At 44.0% G+C, this 24,225-nt stretch overlaps 1 protein-coding gene across 3 annotated transcripts in view; it reads left to right on the forward strand.

Annotated features, from left to right (window-relative positions):
• DYNC1LI1 (dynein cytoplasmic 1 light intermediate chain 1) overlaps positions 1-14,852 on the forward strand; it is a 28,435-nt gene extending 13,583 nt beyond the window's left edge. For 2 of the 3 annotated variants that reach the window (XM_069958625.1, XM_069958627.1), the window contains exons 6-13: positions 745-838; positions 4,158-4,293; positions 9,777-9,888; positions 10,842-10,901; positions 11,036-11,077; positions 11,974-12,094; positions 12,191-12,334; positions 13,984-14,852. In XM_069958625.1, the coding sequence (XP_069814726.1) occupies positions 745-838; positions 4,158-4,293; positions 9,777-9,888; positions 10,842-10,901; positions 11,036-11,077; positions 11,974-12,094; positions 12,191-12,334; positions 13,984-14,096 (822 nt within the window). In that variant the 3' untranslated portion in view covers positions 14,097-14,852. The remainder of the gene's footprint in view (positions 1-744; positions 839-4,157; positions 4,294-9,776; positions 9,889-10,841; positions 10,902-11,035; positions 11,078-11,973; positions 12,095-12,190; positions 12,335-13,983) is intronic. The other variant, XM_069958626.1, reaches the window with a different exon arrangement.
• The last annotated feature ends 9,373 nt before the right edge of the window (positions 14,853-24,225 follow it).

The raw sequence follows: 24,225 nt of genomic DNA on the forward strand, positions 1-24,225 counted from the left end.
TCAGCTCCCCCACTGCATTCTTCCAGTCTTCTGTTCTTATGTCCATGGGGCTTGTTGTAATGCAAATCTATGTGATTTACTAAAAAAAAAATCTAGGTGATAACTGTAAATACCATGAAAAGCCACCATACCAGTATATTAGAAAGTTTTAATTGACTATGTATTTTCCTATAGCAGAATTTTTGGTAACTTGCTTACATAGAAGATGTAACATAATAGAAAAATAAATACTGGTGCTTATACACTGTGTGACTATGTCCCAAAAAACCAAGCCGCTAACTCGGTGTCCACATCATAAATAATCGCAATAATGGAACTGTGATCCAACTTAAAGTTGCAAAATTATTTTTATATATAAATCTTGTACTCAAAAATGATACAAATAAAGTCTTTCACATAACAAACAAAAAGAAAGTCACCACAGTGTAACGGACAGGCAGACGCTGGATGGTATTCGCACCATGCTCCGGTGCACAGCAAGTCTCAGTCCTTACGAGGCTCTCACCCTCTGGGAAATGATGACGCAGAGACGTACGCTACGTTTCGAGGGAGGAGCCCTCTTTCTCAAGACTTTATTTGTATCATTTTTGAGTACAAGATTTATATATAAAAATAATTTTGCAACTTTAAGTTGGATCACAGTTCCATTATTGCGATTATTTACATAGAAGATGTACCATGCACTTCATGTGTTCTTCCCTTCTACCAGCTTTCTTCAGTAATTCCTATGTGCTTTGTTCGCAGTGTGATGCCATTAGTATTTTGGAGAAAGAACATGACTATACAGATGAGCACTTCGACTTTATTCAGTCACATATCAGGAAGTTTTGTTTACAATGTATCCTTTTTGTAAAAAGCCAAGTACTTCAGCCATCTAGTTGCCCTTTTCCTTATTCTCATAGTGGTATGTGCTCAGGTATATGAAGATTAGATTTCAATGGCCAACACTGTTTTATGCTAGGGTTTAAGCCACAGTCCAAAGTGTTTGGTAGCAGCTTGTTGTTTTCTGTATGTTTATGGGATATTTTGGAGAGATGTCTAAAACCATATTTAACGTACCCTTAAAGGGGTTATTTGGGCAGGAGAAGTTTTTGGTATATGGCTGTGATGTTGCAGGCCCCCTCAGCAAATCAGCGACTGAGGCGGGGAGCAGCTGCAGACTGGCTGGGTGGGCCTGCAACGTCACAGCCCAAGAACCCAGATGCAAGGCAGGAACAGAGTGGTAAGATACAGTTGGCGGTGCAGGAGTCAGAATCTGGGCGTAACCCTTTAATCCTTTTTTATGCCCCGCAGGAAGTCATGTAGTCTTTACATAAGAGAAACAGATTGCTGAACTCAGGGAGACCAGCCTAATGACAAAACTGCCGGCTGCTAGTGAAAGCGCTCAATGCAGTGAAGTCCTAGGTGCATTGCCCCCTGGGAAACATGAATATGCAAAAGAGGAGCCTGTGGAGTCTCATTGAAGAGTCTCAAAACACAGGACTAGCCAGATATCCCTCCGGGAAGGACCCAGCCAAGGGGCAGCTCCTGTTAGGAAACCACCAAATCAACCATATTAAGTGGCCCTATAAGTCAGTGTAATGACAAGGGATAAACCAAGGCTAGGTAACCATCCACATACAGCTGTTTTGGGGTGTTGCCCCTCATCAGTGTGGAGCAGGATTCTGGCTAGGTGGGAGCAATGCCTAGTAGAGCCATAAGAGAAACAGATTGCTGAACTCAGGGAGACCAGCCAAATGACAACACTGCCGGCTGCTAGTGAAAGCGCTCAATGCAGTGAAGTCCTAGGTGCATTGCCCCCTGGGAAACATGAATATGCAAAAGAGGAGCCCGTGGAGACTCATTGAAGAGTCTCGAAACACAGGACTAGCCAGATATCCCTCCGGGAAGGACCCAGCCGAGTGGCAGCTCCTGTTAGGAAACCACCAAATCCACTATATTAAGTGGCCCTATAAGTCAGTGTAATGACAAGGGATAAACCAAGGCTAGGTAACCATCCACATACAGCTGTTTCGGGGTGTTGCCCCTCATCAGTGTGGAGCAGCATGCTGTAGTCTTTAGAGTCAGACATGGTGCTCGCTGCTGCCCCCTCTGTCCATGTCAGGACCTGCCTAGAGCAGGAGCAAATCCCCATAGCAAACTTTTCCTGTTCTGCACAGTTCCTGTCATGGACAAAGGTAGCAAAGAACTAAAAGACTTCCCGAAGGAAGGAAGTTTAAAATACCACCTTGCCCATTATAAAAATATAAAAAAAATTAAAATAAATAAACATATTACATATCGTAGCGTGCGGAATTGTCCGATCTAATAAAATAGATATATATTATATAAATTATATAATTTATATATTATATAAATTATATATCAGAAAAAATGTATAAAAAGCGATCAAAATTTTTCTGCTGCACCAATATGATATTAATAAAAACTAAAGATCATGCCACAAAAATGATCCCCCAACCAGCCCTGTAGGTGGAAAAATAAAAGCGCTATGGCTCTTAGAAGGCGGGGAGGAACATTGCATTAATTTGACCCGGACATCTGGGCATCAAAGGGCTCTGTCTTGAAGGGGTTAATAATGCTTTTCAGTGTTCCAAGAAAGCAGATGTGTTAGCATGGTTTACCAAAGTTTACGTATTGTAGTCATAAGCAATTATATTACTGTGCAACCATTAACCCTTTCATCACATGGCCAAAAATTACCTAAATTTAAATTTTAGCATTTTGCTTTTTTTCCCCTTTGCCTTCTAAAAGCTATAGTGCTGTTATTTCTCCATCTATAGGGGCATTTAGGGCTTGTCTTTTTCAGAAACAAGTGTATTTTGTAATGGTGCCTTTCGATCGACCATAAAATGTAAGAGAGAACCCCAAAAATATTTATGGGTGAAATTGGGATGCAAGATTGTAACTTTTTGGGGGGTTGCCTAAAATGCACTTTACTGTAAACCTGGCATGATATCCTTACTCTATACGTCAGTCTGAAAACAATGATATGCATGTTTATATATCTTTTCTAATGTGTTTTTTTTTTTATTGCAGAATCCTTTTTTGCAAATAATTATGATTAAAATGGCCTTATGTGACTTTTATAACAGTTTTAGTTTTTCCACCTATGGGGCTGTATGGGGTGTAATTTTTTGTGCCATTATCTCTAGTTTTTATTAGGACCATAGCTGTGTAGATTGGATGTTTTGATCACTTTTAATTTTATATATATATATATATATATATATATATATATATATATATATATATATATACAATGTAATGAAAAATCTGCAATCCTGGCGTTTTTCCCCTCTTTTCGTTTACGCTGTTTATTGTACAGGGTCACTATTGTTATATTTTAATAGATTGGGCAACTACACATGTTATGATATAATGTTTTTTTGTTTTGCATGTTTTTTTGTGTGATGGGAAAGGGGGGATTTTACGTTTTTTGGGGGGAGGGGCTTTGGGATAGTTTTAAAAACATTTTTACTTTTTAAATTTTAGGGACTATTACATTTATTTATTACATTGGTAATACTGGTCAATGCTATGCCATAGCATTGCATTGATCAGTGTTACTGCGACCTTCTCATAGAGCCTGCCTGTAGCAGATTCTATGAGAAGATAACCCTTCGGGCCGCACAGAGGTTAACACAACAACTCCAGTTACAATGCGGGGCTCACTGGTAAGTAACAGGAGCTGCTCCTATCACCTACTCTTAAACACCTGTTACTTACTGCAGTAAATGAAGTAATAATTAATTTTAATAATTTATTCTTTTACTTGAATAGCACCAGCTGATTCTGCAACACTTGTCAATTTTGGTCCCTGCCCCCATTAGGGCTCACAATCTAAATTCAATTATGTATGTTTCGGGTGTCGTACGAAACGTAGTACCCAGCATGGGGAGAACATATAAACTCTTTGCAGATGTTGCCCTTGGTGGGATTTGAACCCAGCCATGATGTAAAGAATTGTTTTTCTGATGCTAATTGTTTTTCTGATGCTAATCTGTAAGTTATTACTATTGCTTATTACTTATTAATATGGCATTCTATAGGTTGTTAGCTTAAAAAGCCTAATGTTGGATTTGAAACATGACTGAATAAGACCTCTTTCTTGTGCTTAGCTCTTTCCCTATTACTTCCTTGACTGTTCTCTCCAGATGGTGCTGCACTCATTTATACATCAATAAAAGAGAACAAAAATATTGACATTGTATATAAATATATTGTGCAACAATTATACGGATTCCCTTTTAACATGCCTGCTGTTGTTGTGGAAAAGGATGCAGTATTTATGTGAGTGCTATCTGCAATAGATATGCCATGGTGTAAATGGACTTGCAACCTCATATGAATTTTTATTATGGTTTAAAAGGAACCTGTCACCCATACCATGCTGCCCCCACTGAGGGCAGTATAATATAGCGACAGTCATGCGGTTTTGTGCAGTCTGTTGCTCCTTATAGTATGTAAAACAGTAAAGCCACCTTTATGGCCCTATTCCACGGGCCGTTTTAGAGGAGCAAACGAGCGCTATTAGCGCTCGTTTGCTCCTCGTTCGCCGCTCGCTGCCGCCGCTATTCAACGCGGCTGCAGCGAGCGGGTGAGTGCGGGAGGGGCGGCGGGGAGCTGCGGGGGGGCTGCTCGGAGGATCGCTGAACGTCCGGGCAGCCCATAGGATATAGCAGCGTCTGCTGCCGATGCTCCTATTCAGCGGAGCGACGGCAGCAGATCGCTGCTATATCAGTCGCTTGTTTTTCAACATGTTGAAAAACAAGCGACTGCAACGATCAGCCGACATGAACGATGTCGGCTGATCGTTGCACTCTATTCCACGGAACGATTATCGTCCGTAGCGGTCGATATCGTCCGAAAACGAACGATAATCGTTCCGTGGAATAGGGCCATTACTCTGTAAAGCCCCCAGCGCACCCTGCACTCTAATAGATGAGCCCTGTGTCAGTCATTGACAGGCTTCTCCCTATCACTGTGCACAGTGAGAAGCCTGTCTATCACTGGTGGCTGGGCAGGGACAGTGCCACCTAATAAATACGCAGGACGACTGCAGGCCAGGCGCACTGCAGGCTTTACAAAGTAAGGATATGTGCACACAGCACAAGAGACCGGCTGTTCCGTCACCCGGCCGGGTCATGGAACAGCCGGTACTGCAATACCGGACGGCTGATCTTTTCGGCCGCAGTGTTCTGATGCGCGTTCCGTGCGTTCTGATGCTGGATCCGCTTGCTTCATTGTGTGCACTATCCTCTCAAAAGAAAAAAAGCATATGCACAAAAATGGTAGCACTTGTGCATATCACAAAAATCTTTATTATAACACTGACATAGATACAAAACTACCACATAAATATATGAATGTACAGGAGTAGTAAAATGAGGGAGACAACACACCAGATACTGCTCTACATTAAAAACACTAAAATGTCACCATAAGTCCTGCTTGTGTTTCAGCCAGGACTAATCTACCACTCTGACTCTGGACCGTATGTACAATAACAAAAATCCAACATCCCTACCTAGACAGAGACCCAGTAAAACAAAATATAACCACAAATAATGGAGCATAGGAAAAAAAATAAGAAAATTGGAAAAGATCACCATATACAGTCCAACAGAATGAGAGTCAGATGGGATTAGAAATCATCCCACGCGTTCCGCCGTCTAGTGGCTTCCTCAGGTATCCCTGAGGGTGATTTCTTATGCTTTTTTTCTTTTGAGAGGATGATGTACTACTTATATGCATTGGTTTAGCACTCCATGATTATTAGTGGTGCCCACTAGCTTTATATATAACAATAATCATTGTGTGCACTGACATGGTTTTCTGCAGCCGCTATTCAGTGAATAGCGGCCGCAGAAAACTTACATGTCAGTTGTTTGCAGCGCCGCAAGAGATCCCAGCTGGAGTGTATACTAAGTGTATACGCTCCGGACAGGATTACTAGGCAGCAATAAACGTATATTTCCTTATAAATCAACGGATTGTACAACGGACGTGATTTTACGAAAATATGCGGTGTGTGAACATAGCCTAGAGCAGCTTTATTGTTTAACACACTGTGATGAGTGACTGACCACTGCATGTCTGCCACTGTTTTCACACCCTTAGCAGGGCAGCTTAATATGGGTGACAGGTTCCCTTAAAGGGGTACTCCGGCGAAAATCTTTTTCTTTCAAATCAACTGGTTTCAGAAAGTCATATAGATTTGTATTTTCTTCTATTTAAAAATCTCAAGTCTTCCCATACTTATCAGCTGCTGTATGTCCTGCAGGAAATGTTGTTTTCTTTTGAGTCTGACACAGTGCTCTCTCCTGCCACCTTTGTCCAAGACAGGAACTGTCAGACTGAAAAGAAAACTACTGTATGCAGGACATACAGCAGCTAAGTATGGGAAAACTTGAGATTTTTACATATTTTTATAACTTTCTAAAACCAGTTGATTTGAAAGAAAAAGATTTTTGCTGGGCAACCTCTTTAAACTAAGCATCTTTTACGCATACTTTGTATTGTCTAGCCATTTATAAGTGCCCATACACACTAGACAAGTCAGTGAAATCTACCAGGACCAAGTAGTCTATATGGGGGTTGAGGGTGTGTTCTGACCTTACCCATAGTGCAGATCCAGGGGGGGAGGGGGGTGACATCTTGAGAATTTAGGCATGTTGAATTCAAGGGTTTGGGAGAGACTTTCCTCCTCTCCTCACTTAGAATGCAAGCATGCTGCTGCCAGTTTCTAACAACCTTAAAATTTGCAGATTTCTGTGGAGTCTGAGTCGGAGCTAGTTTTGGCTGGAGTCTGAAAAAATGTACCAACTCCAGCTTAAAAAAAAATTAAGAATTAAGTTTTGATATGAATTTTGTTAATCAATCTATATTATGAGCAACTTTCTAATAGGACACTGGCCCTATTACATAAGGGTGGTCGGGGGAAACGTTGTCGGTCACTATTTGGCCGTTTGTTTTTGAGCTGGAAGAGTCCATTGTGTGGGGGGAGATCTCTGCTGTCTCTTCCTGGATGCTGGATGACTGTATATCAGCAGCAGTGTAATATGAAGATATCCTGTGTAATATAGATCAGGAGGAGGAGAAGACATAAGTAGTGTAGCAGTAACCTCTGTCTGCAGGTGTGTGTGTGCGTGTGTGCTATGGCTGCAGCAGGCTGTGTGTGTGCTATGGCGTACCCCCACACACACAGTGACCCCTCTATATCACAGGGATCTGGCATTGTTAGCAGTATTTCTGTGTGTATGGTGAATATTTAGTTAGAAACATAGAAGATTGTCAGCAGGAAAAGACCACCTGCTCCATATAGTCTAGTTGTAAGTAGTTCAGGACATGGAGGCTGGAGACTGGCTGCATCCACTGCACACACAGGAGAAGCTACTTTATATCTTTCCTCATTCCCTCAAAAATCGCCCCAGGATCATGTAAGACATTAGGGAGAACCTGCCGAGCCAGTGTGATAAAGCACTCCCCTGGTATATGACCAGCTATTTATGAAGGAGCAGGAATCTGAGTCGGTCCTGATAAAATTCAAGACTCTGAGTTGGAGTCGGAGCTGCGGCTTACCGACTCCACGGCCCTGGATTTCTGAAACCTATAAATGCTTGCATTGGCCATAAATAAACCAGTTTATTAGTTAAATGGGTACTTTGGCCATTAAAATTTTTTATGTTGTGCAGGGGCTGCGTAGAAAATAAACATGCTATCCTTATCTTGGGGTCCTCCTGTGTTGCCTTGGGTCCCCCACTGAGCTGTCCTGCTGCTACTTCCGAGACGGACTCTGCAGTAACCGCCTGCTCAGGGGGCTGTCATTTCCCTGACGAGTCTGTCTGGGAAGTAGCGGTGTGAGCGTTCAGTGATAGATGCTGCAGGAGGCCCCCGGGGGAGCATAGTTAGGTAAGGATAGCATGTTCATTATATTTTATGCAGCTCCAGCATGATATCAAAAAGATTTAATGTACCCCATTTAAAGGGAACCTGTCACCCCCCGTGCCGGGGTGACAGGCTCCCGACCCCCCGTTAGAGACCCCTATACTTACCTAATCCCGCCGGGTCCCGCTTCTGGATTCGGTCGGGTCCCGGAGATCTCAGCCGCTGCAGCCCGGCGCGCGCGCTGACAGATGAGTCCAACGCTCATAGAGAATGACGGAGCGCTGGACTCTCCTGTCATTCTCTATGAGCGTTGGACTCATCTGTCAGCGCGCGCGCCGGGCTGCAGCGGCTGAGATCTCCGGGACCCGACCGAATCCAGAAGCGGGACCCGGCGGGATGAGGTAAGTATAGGGGTCTCTAACGGGGGGTCGGGAGCCTGTCACCCCGGTACGGGGGGTGACAGGTTCCCTTTAAAGTAATATCTGTCATCCCCCTCACTCTGTGGTTCTCCGCACCATTCAAAAGCTTAGATGCTGAATATTTGATATATACCTATTCAGAACTTGTTTGTGTCTTTCTGCTCTAAAATCGCTTCATTTCCTCTGTGGACAGTGTCACCTGGGTGACACTGTCCACCGCACAGAATCGCATATAGGGGAGGGGGGGGGGGGGGGTTTGACAGTGTCACTTTAAAGGGGTATTCCACTAAAAAAAATTCTTTGCAATATTTAATAGTACCTAAAAAGTTAAATATATATGCAATTGGATGTTATTGCGGCCTCTGCACCATTTTTGATCTTTTTTTTAGGTGTCTCACCCCATGTCAGCACAAAAATGCTGTTACACTGAGACTTCTCTGTCTTGTTTACAAGACAAGGTCACATGTCCTCTGTCTCTGTTTTGGGCTGGGTTGTTTAAATATTTACTGCTGCCCACTGCAGAGACACAGGACAGTATAGGCATGTCTCCAGTGTGAGACATGGAGATACATTTCCCCAGCACAGCAGCCCCTGCGCGCAGATAGGGCGGGTTCACACTACGGAATTCTCGCGGACAATGTCCGCGGAATTCCATCAGCTGTCCGCCCACACATCTGGGCGCATTTCCGCCGGCCCCATAGACACCATTCTATGGGCCGGCGTATTTCGCTATACGCTGAAAGAAGTGTCATGTTACTTCTTTTAGCGGATCACGGAATACGCCGGCCCATAGAATGGTGTCTATGGAGCCGGCGGAAAAGCGCGTGCCCGTGCGGGCGGACAGCTGACGGAATTCCGCGGACATTGTCCGCGAGAATTCTGTAGTGTGAACCCGCCCATAGATGAGGGAGGAAGGGAGGGAGAGAGAGAGAGGTGAATGCAGGGAGGAAACAGCAATGCATGAGAGAGGGAGGGAGAGACGTGAACGCAGGGGAGAACAGAAATGGATCAGGAAGGGAGGGAGAAATTATTACAGGAGGAGGGGGAGGGAGACATAGGAGGTGTGGTGCATGCTGGGAGTTGGAGTCTCTTGGCCAGTGCCATATTGAAAAGCATAACAGAATTTTTAAAAACTTTGATATGGAGAACAGAAGCATGCAGACATGCAAGAATAGTGTCAAAACACTCAGGAGGACACAGTGAGTACAACAGGGCTGCTTTTGCAATTCTTTTTTTATTTAAACTGCATTGGGTGGAATACCCCTTTAAGGTCTCAAGTCACCTTCATTGCCATATGCCTATTTGGCCACCTTTTTAATAGCAGCAGCCCTTTGCAGCGTTTGTGCATAGTGATATGAGATAGTTGCAGCAATATGTGTATCTGTAGGAAAAGGGGGAGGAACAATTTTTCTCTATTCATGCTGTATCCTATATGTTTAGTCTTCTGACATTCATATTTTTCTCCAGTCCAGCAGGATGGGACAATGATAAAAAGATAGGAATTTTACATGAAAATTTTCAAACACTAAAACCAGAAGACACTTTTGAAGATATTATCACTAAGCCCCCAGTGCGAAAGGTAATGAACATTTATTTGGGGGGGGGGGGGGGGGGGGTTAGGTTTTGCCTGTAGATGACAACCTGTCAAGTAGTTTTTTTGCATATTGTGCCCATTGGACTGTAATTTAGAATTCTCTTCCTTTTGTCTTTTAAGTGAGATGGTGGTCATTTGGGAGTCTCTCCTCTGAAGTTAGGGGAGTGAGGGGTTGGACTTAATGCCCAGTTCCCTTTTACTGACGTTTGCATTTGCCAGCAGCTTGGCCGTGCCCAGCCTGCCCTGGTGAGGTAGCCGTAGGCATGGATGAGTGTTCAGCTGACAGCTAGATGAAATGTACATGTATGTCCACATGTAATGTATACGCTGCGGATTTGATGTTGCAGATTTTATGCAGTGTAAATTATTATATATAAATAGGTGAACAGAGCATAAACTCCATGTTGTATACAATGTGGGAACATAGCCTTAGGCCCCGTTCCCACTGAGCAAAGCTAGCGGAATTCCGCGACGGAATTGTCCGCCGCGGAATGCCGTTAGCCTCCCGCTCATAATGGGACTCTATGGGAGGCGCGCGCTCCTGCCCTGTCCGCGCTGAAGAATGAACATGTTCATTCTTCAGCGCGGACAGAGCAGCAGCGCGCGCCTCCCATAGAGTCCCATTATGAGCGGGAGGCTAACGGCATTCCGCGGCGGACAATTCCGTCGCGGAATTCCGCTAGCTTTGCTCAGTGGGAACGGGGCCTTACACTGCTGACCACATTGTCCCTCTTGCAGTGCCTGGTAACTTTCCCATGTCCTTTGCCAGTGTTCCTACTAGTTTTGGGCCCGCTTTACTTGTCCTGTACAGTGAAATGGCCGCCTTTGCTTGGGCATGACATGGTTAATATTTCAACGCAAAGTTTCAGTCTGAACTCTCTTTAGTAGGGATGTTTTATCCATTCTTTTAGTATTTAATTTTTTTATTTTTTTTTCAGTTTGTTCATGAGAAAGAGATAGTTGCAGAAGACGATCAAGTATTTCTTATGAAGCAACAGGTAAATGTTTACTTGTTTCCTGCAGTACTTGTACAAATGTATATGTTACAAAATCCTGATAAATGCAGGTTTTTGCATATTTGTCACTGTTATGACATGCTTTCTAATGTAGGATTGTTTATGCTTTTTTCTAGTCACAGCTGGCAAAACAACCACCAAGCAATGCTGGGCGTCCAGTGAGTAGTGCGGTTATTGGGGTTCCTAATATTCTGTGCTATAAGAATATATTTTTAGGGTAAATTCACACGGGCGTCTCGCATAAGAAATCCGCAGCTAAACCGCAGCAAATCCGCAATACACATAATAATAATAAGAATAATATGTGTATTGCGGATTAGCTGCGGATTAGCTGCGGATTTCTTGTGCGAGACGCCCGTGTGAATTTACCCTAATGGTAAATTCACACGGGCGTCTCGCATAAAAAAAATCTGCAGCTAATCCGCAATACACACATTAATAAGAAGAAGAATAATGTGTATTGCGGTTTAGCTGCGGATTTCTTGTGCGAGACGCCCGTGTGAATTTACCCTAAGGCTATGTTCACACTATGTAAAAACAACTGCCGTATTTCATAATGGCCACTGTTGTGCAAACAACAGACATTATTTTTTAAACAATGGCCAATATGAAATATGGCCATTGTTTTTACATAGTGTGAACACAGCCTAAATGGGTCTTCTGGGCAAAATAGACTTCGCTATCCACAGGATCAGCCTTTCCACGCCTGCACCACCTAATGAACGGAGCCAGAAGCCGCTTGTCTCTGTTCACTGTGTAGCAGTGGTGACCTGTAACTGCAGCTCAGCACACATTCAAGTGAACAGGAGATATCCTGCACTAACAGGTCACCACTGCTACACAGTGAACGGAGACTGCTTGAGGCCCTGCTCATTTTGAAGTGCAGGTTGTCTCCCCATCGTGTGGTATAGCTCATCAGTCCATTTTGCCCAGAAAACCCCTTTTAATAAAAAGCGATGTAGTCTTCTACAGGACAGGAAAGCTTTATTCTATAATTGACATGTTTTTTTATCAATAACTCTGTGTTGTTAACTCATGCTTCAATTTACCACAGGATGCATCTCCGAGGGTACCTGGAGGATCTCCAAGGACACCCAGCAGATCAGGAACTTCGAATGTTGCCAGTGTGTCACCAGTTCCTGCTGGCACAAAGAAAATTGATCCCAATATGAAAGGTATCTGTAGTACTGGCTGCGGCACTTTGTTCATACAAATAATACTGAAACTGTAAAGTACTTGCATTAACCATTTCCTTTCTGTTTCAATCACAGCTGGAACAACAAGTGAAGGAGTGCTTGCAAATTTCTTCAACAGCTTGTTAAGCAAGAAAACCGGGTCACCTGGGCCTGGTGGCACAGGCAGCCCTGCAGGCAATTCAGGAGGTAATAGTCTGCCATCAACTGCCAAAAAACCAGGTACTCCACCTTTGTGTATAAAAATAAGCTTGTGTGAATTTTTATGCAAGGTGGAGCAAACTTATTGGAAAAAATATCTATATAGAGGCGGAAAGTACACCTAAAAAGTACTGAGGGCCCAGGACCACTTTTGTTGTACACTGAGATCACCATATGTATGGAAAAAAGCCCATAATTTGTGATTACCATCTATGAATTATAGCCATATCACTAACCTCAAGAAATCCATACTGTCTACTTAATATATGCCACTTTAAAAACAGTGGTGGCATAAGTAAGTGAGACCGTTAAGGATCCATGGCGATCCATGGTTATCTGCAGTAGATTTGAACTAAATGATAGAACACAGCGTTAAAGGGGTTATCCACTTAGGTAAAATACATGTTAAATTACCCCTCCTGGAGACTTAACAACTTGTTCCATATTTGTTATTACCTTATCAGTCTCCTTCCCCCAGTTCTGAGGCTGCTGTTTCGTGTGGAAGACACAGAAAACTGTGAATGAGCTGCTCTCTCTCCCCTACTTCTCCCACCCTTCTCAGACTGCTCATGTAAACAGCCGCCCTAGCTGGCTAATTCTAAACTCTGTAATGACAGTAGGATTAATCTAAGGTCACGTTGCTGTTTACTCTAGGGTATGTTCACACTGAGTAAAACAGGCAGAGCCCCTGCCGCAGAATCCCGCCTGCCTCAGTGTGTCAGTGAGATGCCTTGTGGAAATTCCGCCTGTTTTCTCAGTGTGAACGCACCTTTAGGCTGGGTTCACACTACGTATATTCCAGTCAGTATTGTGGTCCTCATATTGCAACCAAAACCAGCAGTGGATTAAAAACACAAAGGATCTGTCCACTCAATGGTGAAATTGAGTGGATGGCCGCCATATAACAGTAAATAACTGCCATTATTTCAATATAACAGCGTTCTAAAATAACAGCAAATATTTGCCATTAAATGGCGGCCATCCACTCAATTTCAACATTATGTGAACAGATCCTTTCTGTGTTTTAATCCACTCCTGGTTTTGGTTGCAATACTGACTGAAATATACTGACTGAAATATACATATACTGACTGAAATATACGTAGTGTGAACGCAGCCTTAGGCTAGGTTCACACTGCGTTTTCAGCATCCGTTTAACGCATCCGTTTTTTGCAAAAAACGCATGAAAAACAGATTGCAAAAAACGGATTCATTTGTGTGCATCCGTTTTTCCATTGACTTCCATTATAAAAAAAACGGATCCGTTTTTTTTGGCGGACCAAAAAACGTTGCTGACCCTATTTTTCTGGACGTTAAAAAAAACGGATCCGTTAAACGGATGCTGAAAACTTAGTGTGAACCTAGCCTTACTGTGATTAACCCTTCCGGCATCACAGAGCAAAGAGCTCAGATCTGGGGGAAGGAAACTGATAAGGTAATGCCAAGTAGGGAATAAATTGTTGGTCTCTAGGAGGGATGATGATTCCACATGTATTTTACCCAACTGGATAAACCCTTTAAATCTTCTGCAGATCCTGTACTTATGAATGGACCCTAACACTTGATTTTTACAGTATGCAGTATCCTTCTTGGACTTAATGACTGCTACTGTGAGATGCCATTAGGCAACATTGTAACGCCCTAAAATCTGTTTTAATCTTGTTCTTTAGGCCAGAAGCCGGTATTAACAGATGTTCAAGCAGAACTGGAGAGAATCTCACGTAAACCTGATATTGTATCCCCTACATCACCAACCTCTCCTACAGAAAGTGAAGCATCTTGAAGATTGCAAATTCATCTTTGGAGTTGTGTAAAATTGCCTCTGCATTTTTCTTTCACAGTGAATGTTGAACAGCAGAGACATATAATTTATTTTTTTTTTTCCGAAGACACTTATGGTTTTGTTTTATCCCAGATTAACAAAATATAGCTGTTGTGGGATAATAGAAATTATTACCGGACTGAGATTATATATATATTTTTTTTTTTACGCACAGGTTAACTTTTATTTTTTTTCCCGTTCATTTAATTAGCTCTTGTTTTGTTAAGCCACTGTTTGGAAGAACTGAGATTGTACGGTGAGGTTACTTGCCAATGTACATGAATAAAACTGCAATTCAATAGGCTACTGATGGTTTGCCATTTTCAAACAAAATTCTGAGACTGGAGAATAGGAAGAAACAGGTTCTGCTTGTTTATTTGTCAGATAAGTGGAGGGGGAATAATCTTTTGTGGACTTTGTAGAATATAAAATTCATTACCAAGCTGAAAACTGGAATTAATAAATTATTGCTGCTGAACTCAACAATTCAATGACCTACGGTATGGGCAGGTTCTATTACCAATCGACTGCAAGCACTGAATTACTATTTTGTATTATTTTACTAAGGCAGAGTTTAGCTTCACTGTTTTGTGTTAAACTAATGTCTCCAGATTTGTTTGTCTACTGTGTACAGCTCTGCGCTAGCCGGTATGGTTTACATGGTAGTTCACACAGTCCTGTCCTTTACAATCAGTAAATAAAGTTGTATTTATTATCTGCATAGATTTAACTTTTTTTTTTTTTTTTAATTTATGTTGAGATATTTATTTCAATACATTGGCCTTATTTTAGTTTTCTTTAGCTAGAAAAAGTACAGCGAGGCCTAGCAATATATTATATATATTGTCACCAAGAATATAATTTCTAGTTAGAATCTAGCTTACTAAATATACAAGTATGCTTGAACATTTTCTTTCTCAAAAGTACTTTTAGGGTGCCTTCACACCTACCGGATCCGCAGCGGATCCAGTATCATTCACCCCTATGATAGCACATGCTCGCAGCGGGATTGACATCCCGCTGTGACTACGTGCTTTGACCCCCTGGCGCCCACAGCCCCGCCGCTCGCATCAGCCCCGCCATCGGCATCCTCTATCCCCGCCCCCATCATCCCTGCCGCCCGCATCCTCCATCCCGGCCCCGTTCAGCACCGCCGCCTACATCCTGCAGCCCGTCGCCGAGAGCATACATTACCTGCTCCTCGGCGCGGCTGCAGTGAGGCTCCCGGTCCCACTCAGCCGATCAGTGTTGCCGTGCGCTGCTTGGCTGAGCGGGACCGGAGCCTCACTGAAGCCGCGCCGCCGAGCAGGTAATGTATAGCTCTCGGCGGCGGGGATGATGGAGGATGCGAGCGGCGGGGATGATAGGAGCCGGGATGGAGCATGCGGGCGGCGGGGATGATGGGGGGCCGGGATGGAGGATGCGGGGATGATGGGGCCGGGGATAGAGGATGCCTGTGGCGGGGCTGATGCGAGCGGCGGGGCTGTGGGCGCCAGGGGGTTAAAGCACATACTCACAGCGGGATGTCAATCCCGCTGCGAGTATGTGCTAACATAGGCATCAATGGTACTGGATCCGCAGCTGATCTCACTGCAAATCCGCAGAAGTGAGATCCGCTGCGGATGCGGTAGGTGTGAAGGCACCTTTAATATGCTTTAAAACCAAAATATTTCATTTTTTTTATATGTAAGCTTCTTCAGTGTAGATATCAGAATGATTATGTGATGTAAGACTCTGTTAAACACCCCCTCCCCCAACTTACCACATTTTCTTACCTGGAAGTTACTACAACAAGACCTCCTAATTAATGTTAAGAAAACTTGCCGAACTATGGCAGTATTCATGTTTTCCTGGCAGCCCTAGGGCAGCATCCAACTCCAGCTGCCAGTCAAATACTGAGCGTTCGGGTTCGGTGAACATTGCCGAACCCAAACAATCCGTCAAATCCACTTACTACTTATTATAGTTGTACTGTTGACTAGGTAAACAGTTAAAGGGGTTATCTGAAATGCAGAAAAGGTTCTACCTCTTCTGCTCTCCTGCACTTCTGTTCCTTGTTTTTAACAGTCTCTGGTGATAACCTTCGAAACGACAGAAGACAGGTGCATTTTCCAGGCAGTGATCAATAGCTGCTCGATGTCACAATTTTTGTGGTAACATTGGCCAGCTATTGGACATTGCGTGCGGGTGAAGTTTCATCCACACATAATGTGCACAAACTGCTGCTGCTCACCAGAGACGCTCAGAGCGAGGAATTTACATGTCAGAGAGCAGAAGAGGTAGGACCTTTTCTCCTCTCCAGAAAACCCCCATCTATGTGTAACTATAATTCAAAAAAAAAAAAAAAAAAAAAAGGTCTGACATGTAATACGACATTTCAGAGGTTTGTATCGGTGGGTTTCCGGGTGTTAAGGCCCCCTCCGATAGCTAGAATAAAGTAATAACGAAGTGAAGCGCTTCATTATATCATCCGCCTGCTGCCTTTTAATTGAGTGGCGCTCCGTGCCGCACGTCCCTGGGTGCAGGGGAAAGCTGGATCCAGTCCCAGAACTGGATCCAGCTTTTCCCAGCACCCGGGGAGGAGCGGCAGTCAGTTTAAAGGCAGCAGACTGATGAGTGGATTTCTGAGATAACAAAGCATTTCACTTCGTTATTACTGTAAATTCGCTCATCTCCAGTTATAACAAAAGCCTATGAAATTCTGGTATTCGGAATTGCTGGAAGTTCCTTAGGCTCCCATTATAATTCCATAGACTGCTCTTATTAGCAGTTACAGCAGAGATGAAGGGGCAGAGTGCACACTGCTGACACATCCGCCCCTTAATTTTATCTCAGCACCTGGATCCCCACTGATACACACTTCTGACACGTCTCTATGACATGGCAGAAGTTTTTTTTTTTTTTTTTAATGATAGTTATTTCTATCTTACACACTGATAAAATAAAAGAGAAACCTACACATGTTGCTTTTTCTGATCTCTTGCAAATGGTGAATTCCTTTGCATGAGATGGAAAGTTCACACATGGCATATTTATGCAGGAATCTCTGCAAGTGGAAGGATTTATGTGGACTGGCAAGCCCCATGTTAATAAAAGGGACAGTTGCAGGAATCTATGTGAGAATTTACCCTTTTATTTTCACAGATATGGTTCTGGCTTTTGCATTTTATAAAGATTGCCAGGTTAAGTGCATGCTTTATGGATAATGTTTCTTACCTCTGAGATTTTGTGTAGATATGACCCATAACTCAACTCCATATGTATTTTAGTGCAAATTTTCACCTTTTTAAGAAGGATATTAATGGATTTACCTAACATTGACCTCAGTTGCAACATTTTGTTGTCTAGTGAACTTGTACCACCAAAATCAATACTCCCACAAAATGTACTTAAAACGGAAAAAGAAAATACATCCATGAAAACTATTGGTGTGTGATTTCTTTTTTTTTTTTGCTGCATTATTAAAGTATAGAGTATAAAATGGGAAATCCTAATATGCATTGTGATCAAAGGGATACTGATTCTCCTTAAGGAGAGTGTCATAAAGATGTGTGGGGACTCCAAGGCTGTTCCTGCCCAACAGGGAATTCTGGGAGAAAAAATATGCAAAACAGCTCTCACACCACCTTGGGAAAGTAGCATTCCTTCAAGTTAGTGTTATGACATATGCCAAGCTGAAAGGAAAGACTGCCCGTCTGTAGACAGCTGTTTTAGGGTTATTGCCCCTTATAAGTACAGAGCAGGGTGCTGGCTGGCTAGTGAGATACATATTGTCTTCTCTAGTACACTAGCGTGAACTTTTAAACTGTTTAGGAGCTCCCGACATCATAATTAATCATGATACTGGGAGAACCCAGGTCAAGCCCGCAGAACCCAGTCTGTGTCCAGAATTCTACGAATGTGTGAATTAAATCCCTAAGAACTACCAATGTCCATCATTGCTGATGGTATCTATGCATAGCAGCCAGCACCTGCCGGGTTTGGCACAGGCCCAATTTCCGAGCATGCCATAAGAGTACATGATGGGTTAGGAAGAGGTTAAAGGGGTTATTTGGGGAGCAGAACATAGCTGTGGTGCTTATATTCATGCGTCTTGGAAACATACCTTTTTGAGATAGGAGGATGTCAGTCCTGATCATCACGTGGACAAAACCACACTAACACGTGATGTCTATTTAAACATTGGGAAGGCATGAGTTGAATCCCTTTAATATCAGTCAGATAACTGTGGTAAGATGGGAAATCTACTTTTCACTTAAAAAAAAAAAAGCATCGGACAAAGCTTCATGTAAAAGCAGCAAGGCGTTATTCCACTGGTAACTGATGTGAACTGTATCGGGCATCTACACTAGTTTGTGTAGATTCCTTTCCTCATTGTCCTAACGGCATCACAGAAAGGATTTTCAGGTCTCCCTGATTCTGTCATAGGACCGCCCGCCTAGAAAAAAAACAATTGGACAATGATCAATTCCAGCTGAATCACATGCTCAACCTCTATATACAGACACTAGAACTAAGCCAGCATGTGGGTTTTTTAAGCACTGTATGCTCTGGCCTATGTTGGGAGATTTGTGCTGCCTATTATTATGCCTAGTCTGTGATTGATCTTGCAGGTGAGTTGGCTGCTTTATTTGCATACTGTTGAGCATTTCCTTACTTTTGCCTTCTCTTTTGGCCAGTGTCCAGTTCATGGCTGCTGTCCGCCCTGCCTCTGGTGTTCTGGCTTGCGGTCAACCACTGCATTCCAGTGCACCTTCTGCTACTTCTGGTTCTGAGATGTGCGCCTCTGCTTGTTCTGCAGCGTTCTGTGTATGACACGCTTCTGGTTCACGGGGCATGTTTATGTCTGGTGTGTGTGAGCAGACGCATTAGGTTATTTTAGGCCTGCGGTCATGGCTATCCACACCTCTGATGTGCGGGGCAGCAGGGTTATTGGCCAAAAAAAGGTATCTCCGATTCCCTCTTTTATGTATATATTCTGGGCTGGTCACTTTTATGTATTGTCTTTTCACCTTTTTCAGATATCGAGGCAGTCAAGCTCCTGGAAAAGGAAACAGAAATCTAAGCATAGATTTTGTTCTGCATGTGACCAGCCTTTGCCAGATGAGTGTACTGAAAACTTTTGTGATCCCTGCATGGCTGAAATGCATACACCTGACTAATATATGCATTACTTGTTTAGAACCATTGTCTGAATCTGCTTGTCTAATATTTGCCAGAAAACCTGGCTGTGCTCCTGATGAGACAGTCAGGAAGCTAGAAGCTTTTTTTCCCTTGGTTTAAAGGGGTTATCCAGCGCTACAAAAACATGGCCACTTTCTTCCAGAGACAACCCCACTCTCCTGGGCGCTTGGCTGTTAAATTTTGTGTCAGCCTGGGAAAATGTTACTTCAGACACTTGGATACTAAAAATTAGAGAAGGATATTCTCTAGAATTTGCATGTCCACCAAGGGACAGGTTTTTTTAATAAACAATTCTACAGATAACCGTGTGATCGAGCTTCTGTCAGAGTTCCTGAAAAAAAGGTGCATTAGAACCTGCTCCAAAAGACGAAGAATATCAAGGAGTTTATTGAAGAATCTTTCCTATTTTGAAGCCGCAACAAAAGTGGCAATTGATAATAGATCTGCGCTTCCTAAACCGTTTCCTATTGAAAACAAAGTTTAAGATGGATACCATCAAATCAGTGCTTCCTATTGTATGTCCTGGAGAAGTTATGGAATCTTTTGATCTAAAAGATGCCTATCTTCATATTCCCTTCCACAGGGATTCCAGAAGATTTCTCAAAGTTGTCGTCTCTCAAAACCATCAGATTTATCATTTCCAGTTCAGAGCCCTACCGTTCAGTCTGTCTCTGGTACCAAGAATATTTATGAAGGTTGTCATCATCCTCGTGGCTGCTTTAAGACTTCAGGCTACAAGAGTGGTTATATATTTAGATGACTGGCTGATAATAGCAGTCTCTCCAGAGAATCTTTATCTTCATCTTTAAACAGCCATGAATCTTCTCCAACAAGCCAGGTTTATTATCAACCACCAGGAGTCTGAACTTGTCCCTATGACAAGAATACAATTTCTGGGTCTGATTTTAGACTATAGTGGAAATGTTTTTTTCTCAGAAGAAAATTCCTCAGATAAAACAGAACATTCTCAACCTTTTTCTGTCTCCTCAGGTATCCATGCATGCAGCTATGATTGTCCTGGGCCTTCTCACGTCAGCCACAGAGGCGGTTTCTTGGGCCAAAGCCCACATAAGGGATCTGCAGTGCGAGATTTTATCTGTGGAATGAATCTCCCCTTTCCATTTCGTCCCATCGGCAGCACACAAAGGGTTATCAGTTTCCTCTTTTCCTACTAGGACAGAAGAAAAAAACAAAACAAAACACCTGATTGTTATAATCAGCAGAGACCAATCTATCACAGGCACCTCCCCTAGGAGTCCACTATAAAAAGGGCAGAGAGACCACAACACTGTTTTCTTTCTTCTGTCCTCCTAGGACCTTTTATTTTTTTATTTTGGTTACTTAGGCCTGGCATACCGTGGTTCTTCCCGGCTCAGCCGCCCCCCCTGGGATCCTTTGTCTTACAGACTTTGGGGGTAGTTTTATGTAGCTTTGGTAAATGGATCCCTTACAAAGCTTCCCCCCGGCCTGCCTGCACCACTTCGCTGAAGTCGGTTTTTGCACACTCTTACCATATCTCGCTGAGGTATTGGTCTGCGGTATCAACAAAGCGGCGGGGGTCGTGACCGGTAGCTGGCTCTCCTCGCTGAGGTGGAGGTTCAGTAACGCCGAGAGATCCTGTCATGTGGACGCGGCGTTCGGTGAAGAACTTCCGGTGGGGTAAGTTACCGGTTCCCCTGGTTACCGGCATGTCGGTTTCCCGATGTCACCCTTTGCTAAGGGGAATGAGGTTTAATATCGGGAAAGCGGGGAGGACGCTGTCTATCCCCACAGACAAATTCTGGCTGGGCAAGGTAAGGAGTCGGTGCCGGTCTGTTTGCTTACCCCATTTCTAGGTTGCAGCAGCGGTGGACAATAACTTCCGGGTTGGAAGTTCCCAGGCTCAGTGCGGAGATGAGTCCCCGCCTACTCCCAGGCTCGTACAGCGACCCGATTGGCTGTTGGCACCATAGGTGGTGCCACCTGAAGCGTGCGCCTCAGGAATTCATATTCAGCGCTCATGACAGTTGCTGCTGAGTACTCTGCCGGGTAACGCTGCCAGGAAGCCTCAGTGGTAAGATCCTTAACGGGGAGTACCTGTCAGCCTGATATCTTGGTATGAATATCTGGCATAGTGGTTTTTTTGCCCTTTTTTTAGATGGAACGTCAAACCAGCAAAAGAAAGAGGAAGGACAAGCACAGATCTTGTACTCACTGCAGACAGCCTATTCCAGATGAGCTTAGGGGCAATGTTTGCAGAAACTGCTCTGCCTCAGTTCCTGAATCGACTTTCCAAGAGGAAGCCAGAGATTTCTTCACATGGATGAAATCACAGCTCTCAGAGACTTTTCAGGGTCTGCAGCCAGCACAATCTAAAAGATCTAGACATGCTGAGCGTACCTCTCCTTCCCCTTCCCAGTCTTTTCAGTCGGATAGCAGGTCTGAGGGTGAATTGGAGACAGAATATGAAGACTCTAAAGCACCAGAGGACTATTATCTGTTTGACAAAGAACAAGCACCCCATCTCATTAGGGTGGTGAAGAAGACAGTAGAGTCTGAAGTATCTGTTTGACAAAGAACAAGCACCCCATCTCATTAGGGTGGTGAAGAAGACAGTAGAGTCTGAAGTATCTTCGCAGGGCCCATCAACGCGCCGAGCTCTCTATCATTTTCCCACCAATTCACATCGTTCACTGCCCTCTCAGCCTCCATTGCAGAATCTCTTGCAAGCTGATTGGTCAAAGCCGGAAAAGAAGTGTTATGTGGGTTTCAGGTTCAACACTGTCTACAACCTGGATCCCTCATGCTCGTCAGCATGGGAAGCGCCTCCAATAGTCGACATTCCGGTAGTCAAATTGTTACGTAAATCTTTTTATCCTTCAGAAGAATCATCCCTTCTGAAAGACCAGATGGACAGGAAAGCCGAGGCTGCCCTGAAAAAGGCCTACTCTACTTCTGCTTCAGCCTGCAAGGCATCATTAGCCACGGTACCAGTGGCGAGGGCATTGCGAATTTGGCTTAGCCGCCTTTCGCAGGGATTAGAGGAGGGAGTTTCTAGAGACAGAATTCTCCAATCAATACCTGACCTCAAGTTGGCAGCGGAATTTCTGGCAGATTTCCCCCTTGACATTCTACGCCTAAATTCTAAGAATATGGCCCTTAATACTGTGGCAAGAAGTGCCCTATGGCTGAAGGAATGGTCTGGGGATATATCATCGAAAAATCACTTTTGTAGTTTGCCATTTCAGCCAGACAGTCTGTTCGGTTCGCAGTTGACATCTATCCTGGAATCGTTAAATGCCAAAAAAGGGGTGGCGTTCCCCCAGTACCGTAAAAAACCTCGTTTTCGTCCCTACAAAACGCAATCAAGGAAGTCTCCTATACGCAACAGACAGTTCAGGCAGCGCAGCAAGCAGCCACGCCACAAGAACACCAAGGACTCCACGACAGACTTCAAAAAGAAATCTTTCGGAGACAAATCTGCCAACCAATGACGCCAGGTCAAGGAGTCCGACCGTTGGGGCAAGGTTGGCTCATTTTTCATCCATTTGGCAAAGGACTGTATCCGATTCTTAGGTGACATCATTAATCCAGAGGGGCTATTCACTGGAACTGGCTCAAGTTCCCCCAAACGTGTTTTTCTTAAATCCCGGGAAACCTCACCTGATTGCCCTTATTCAAGACTTCATTACAAAAGGCGCTTTGGAAAGAGTACTATAGCATCAACGAGGAAGAGGGGTGTACTCGCGGTACCCAAAAAAGAGGGTCTCTGGAGGCTTGTCATAGACCTCACCTTTCTAAATCGTTACATGGTAAAAAAGCGATTCAAAATGGAGACGATAAGATCTGTCATTGCTATGCTGCAAGAAGGAGACTTCATGGCCACAGTCGACCTAAAAGACGCCTACCTTCATATCCCAGTTTTACCAGCTCATCGGAGATATCTACGCTTAGCAGTACAAGTGGGCCAGCATCAGAGGCATTACCAGTTCACCTGCCTCCCATTCGGGCTGTCGTCAGCCCCACCCGTTTTTACCAAGGTGCTGGTCGTTCTGGCAGCTCTCCTGAGGTTAGAAGGCATTTTTTTCGTCCCCTATCTAGACGATTGTCTGCTGAAAGCTCCATCCCATCATCTTTTAAACCAGCATACTTTAAGGGCAATCTTCTACAAGACCACGGTTTTATCATAAACCTCGAGAAGTCCTGTCTTGTCCCCTCTCAGAGATGTCGGTTCCTGGGTTTTGTTCTGGATTCATCACAAATGAGAGTGTATCTGTCGGAAGACAGAGTAATCAACTTGGAGTCCCAGGTCGCCTCCTTGATGTCGGTGCGGAGGACCTCGATAAGAGTGGCGATGTCGGTATTGGGTCTGATGACTTAATTTTTGGACGCGGTACCATGGGCCAGATCACACATGAGGCCTCTTCAGAAGGACATACTCACTCAGTGGAACAGACGACCGTGGGGTCTCGATAGGAGTATGGTTCTTTCCCCCTCAACCAAGAGGGACTTTCGGCGGTGGTTAGTTCCGGGGAGATTAGCGAGAGGCAGATCCCTTCGTCTGCCAGCACAGTTGGTCTTGACCACGGACGCATCCAGCCGAGCTTGGGGGGCCCATTTAAACAATCATTGGGTGCAGAAAGCGTGGTCACAAACAGAGGCGCAGTTCTCCTCCAACAGGAAGGAGTTGAGAGCGGTACGTCTGGCCTTAATGTCTTTTACCCCGTTTGTCCTACATCACAGGGTCCTGATCCAGTCCGACAACCTCCCTGCTGTGTTCTACATCAACAAACAGGGAGGGACGAGGTCCCCACACCTGGAGGAAGAGTGTCGCCTCTTGATGGCTTGGGCAGAAGATCACCTTCAAGAGTTACGAGCAGTCCATATCAGAGGCATTGTGAACACAAAAGCAGACTAGCTGAGCAGG

Source organism: Dendropsophus ebraccatus, chromosome 2, assembly GCF_027789765.1.
Source record: "Dendropsophus ebraccatus isolate aDenEbr1 chromosome 2, aDenEbr1.pat, whole genome shotgun sequence".
Taxonomy (NCBI): Eukaryota; Metazoa; Chordata; class Amphibia; order Anura; family Hylidae; genus Dendropsophus; species Dendropsophus ebraccatus.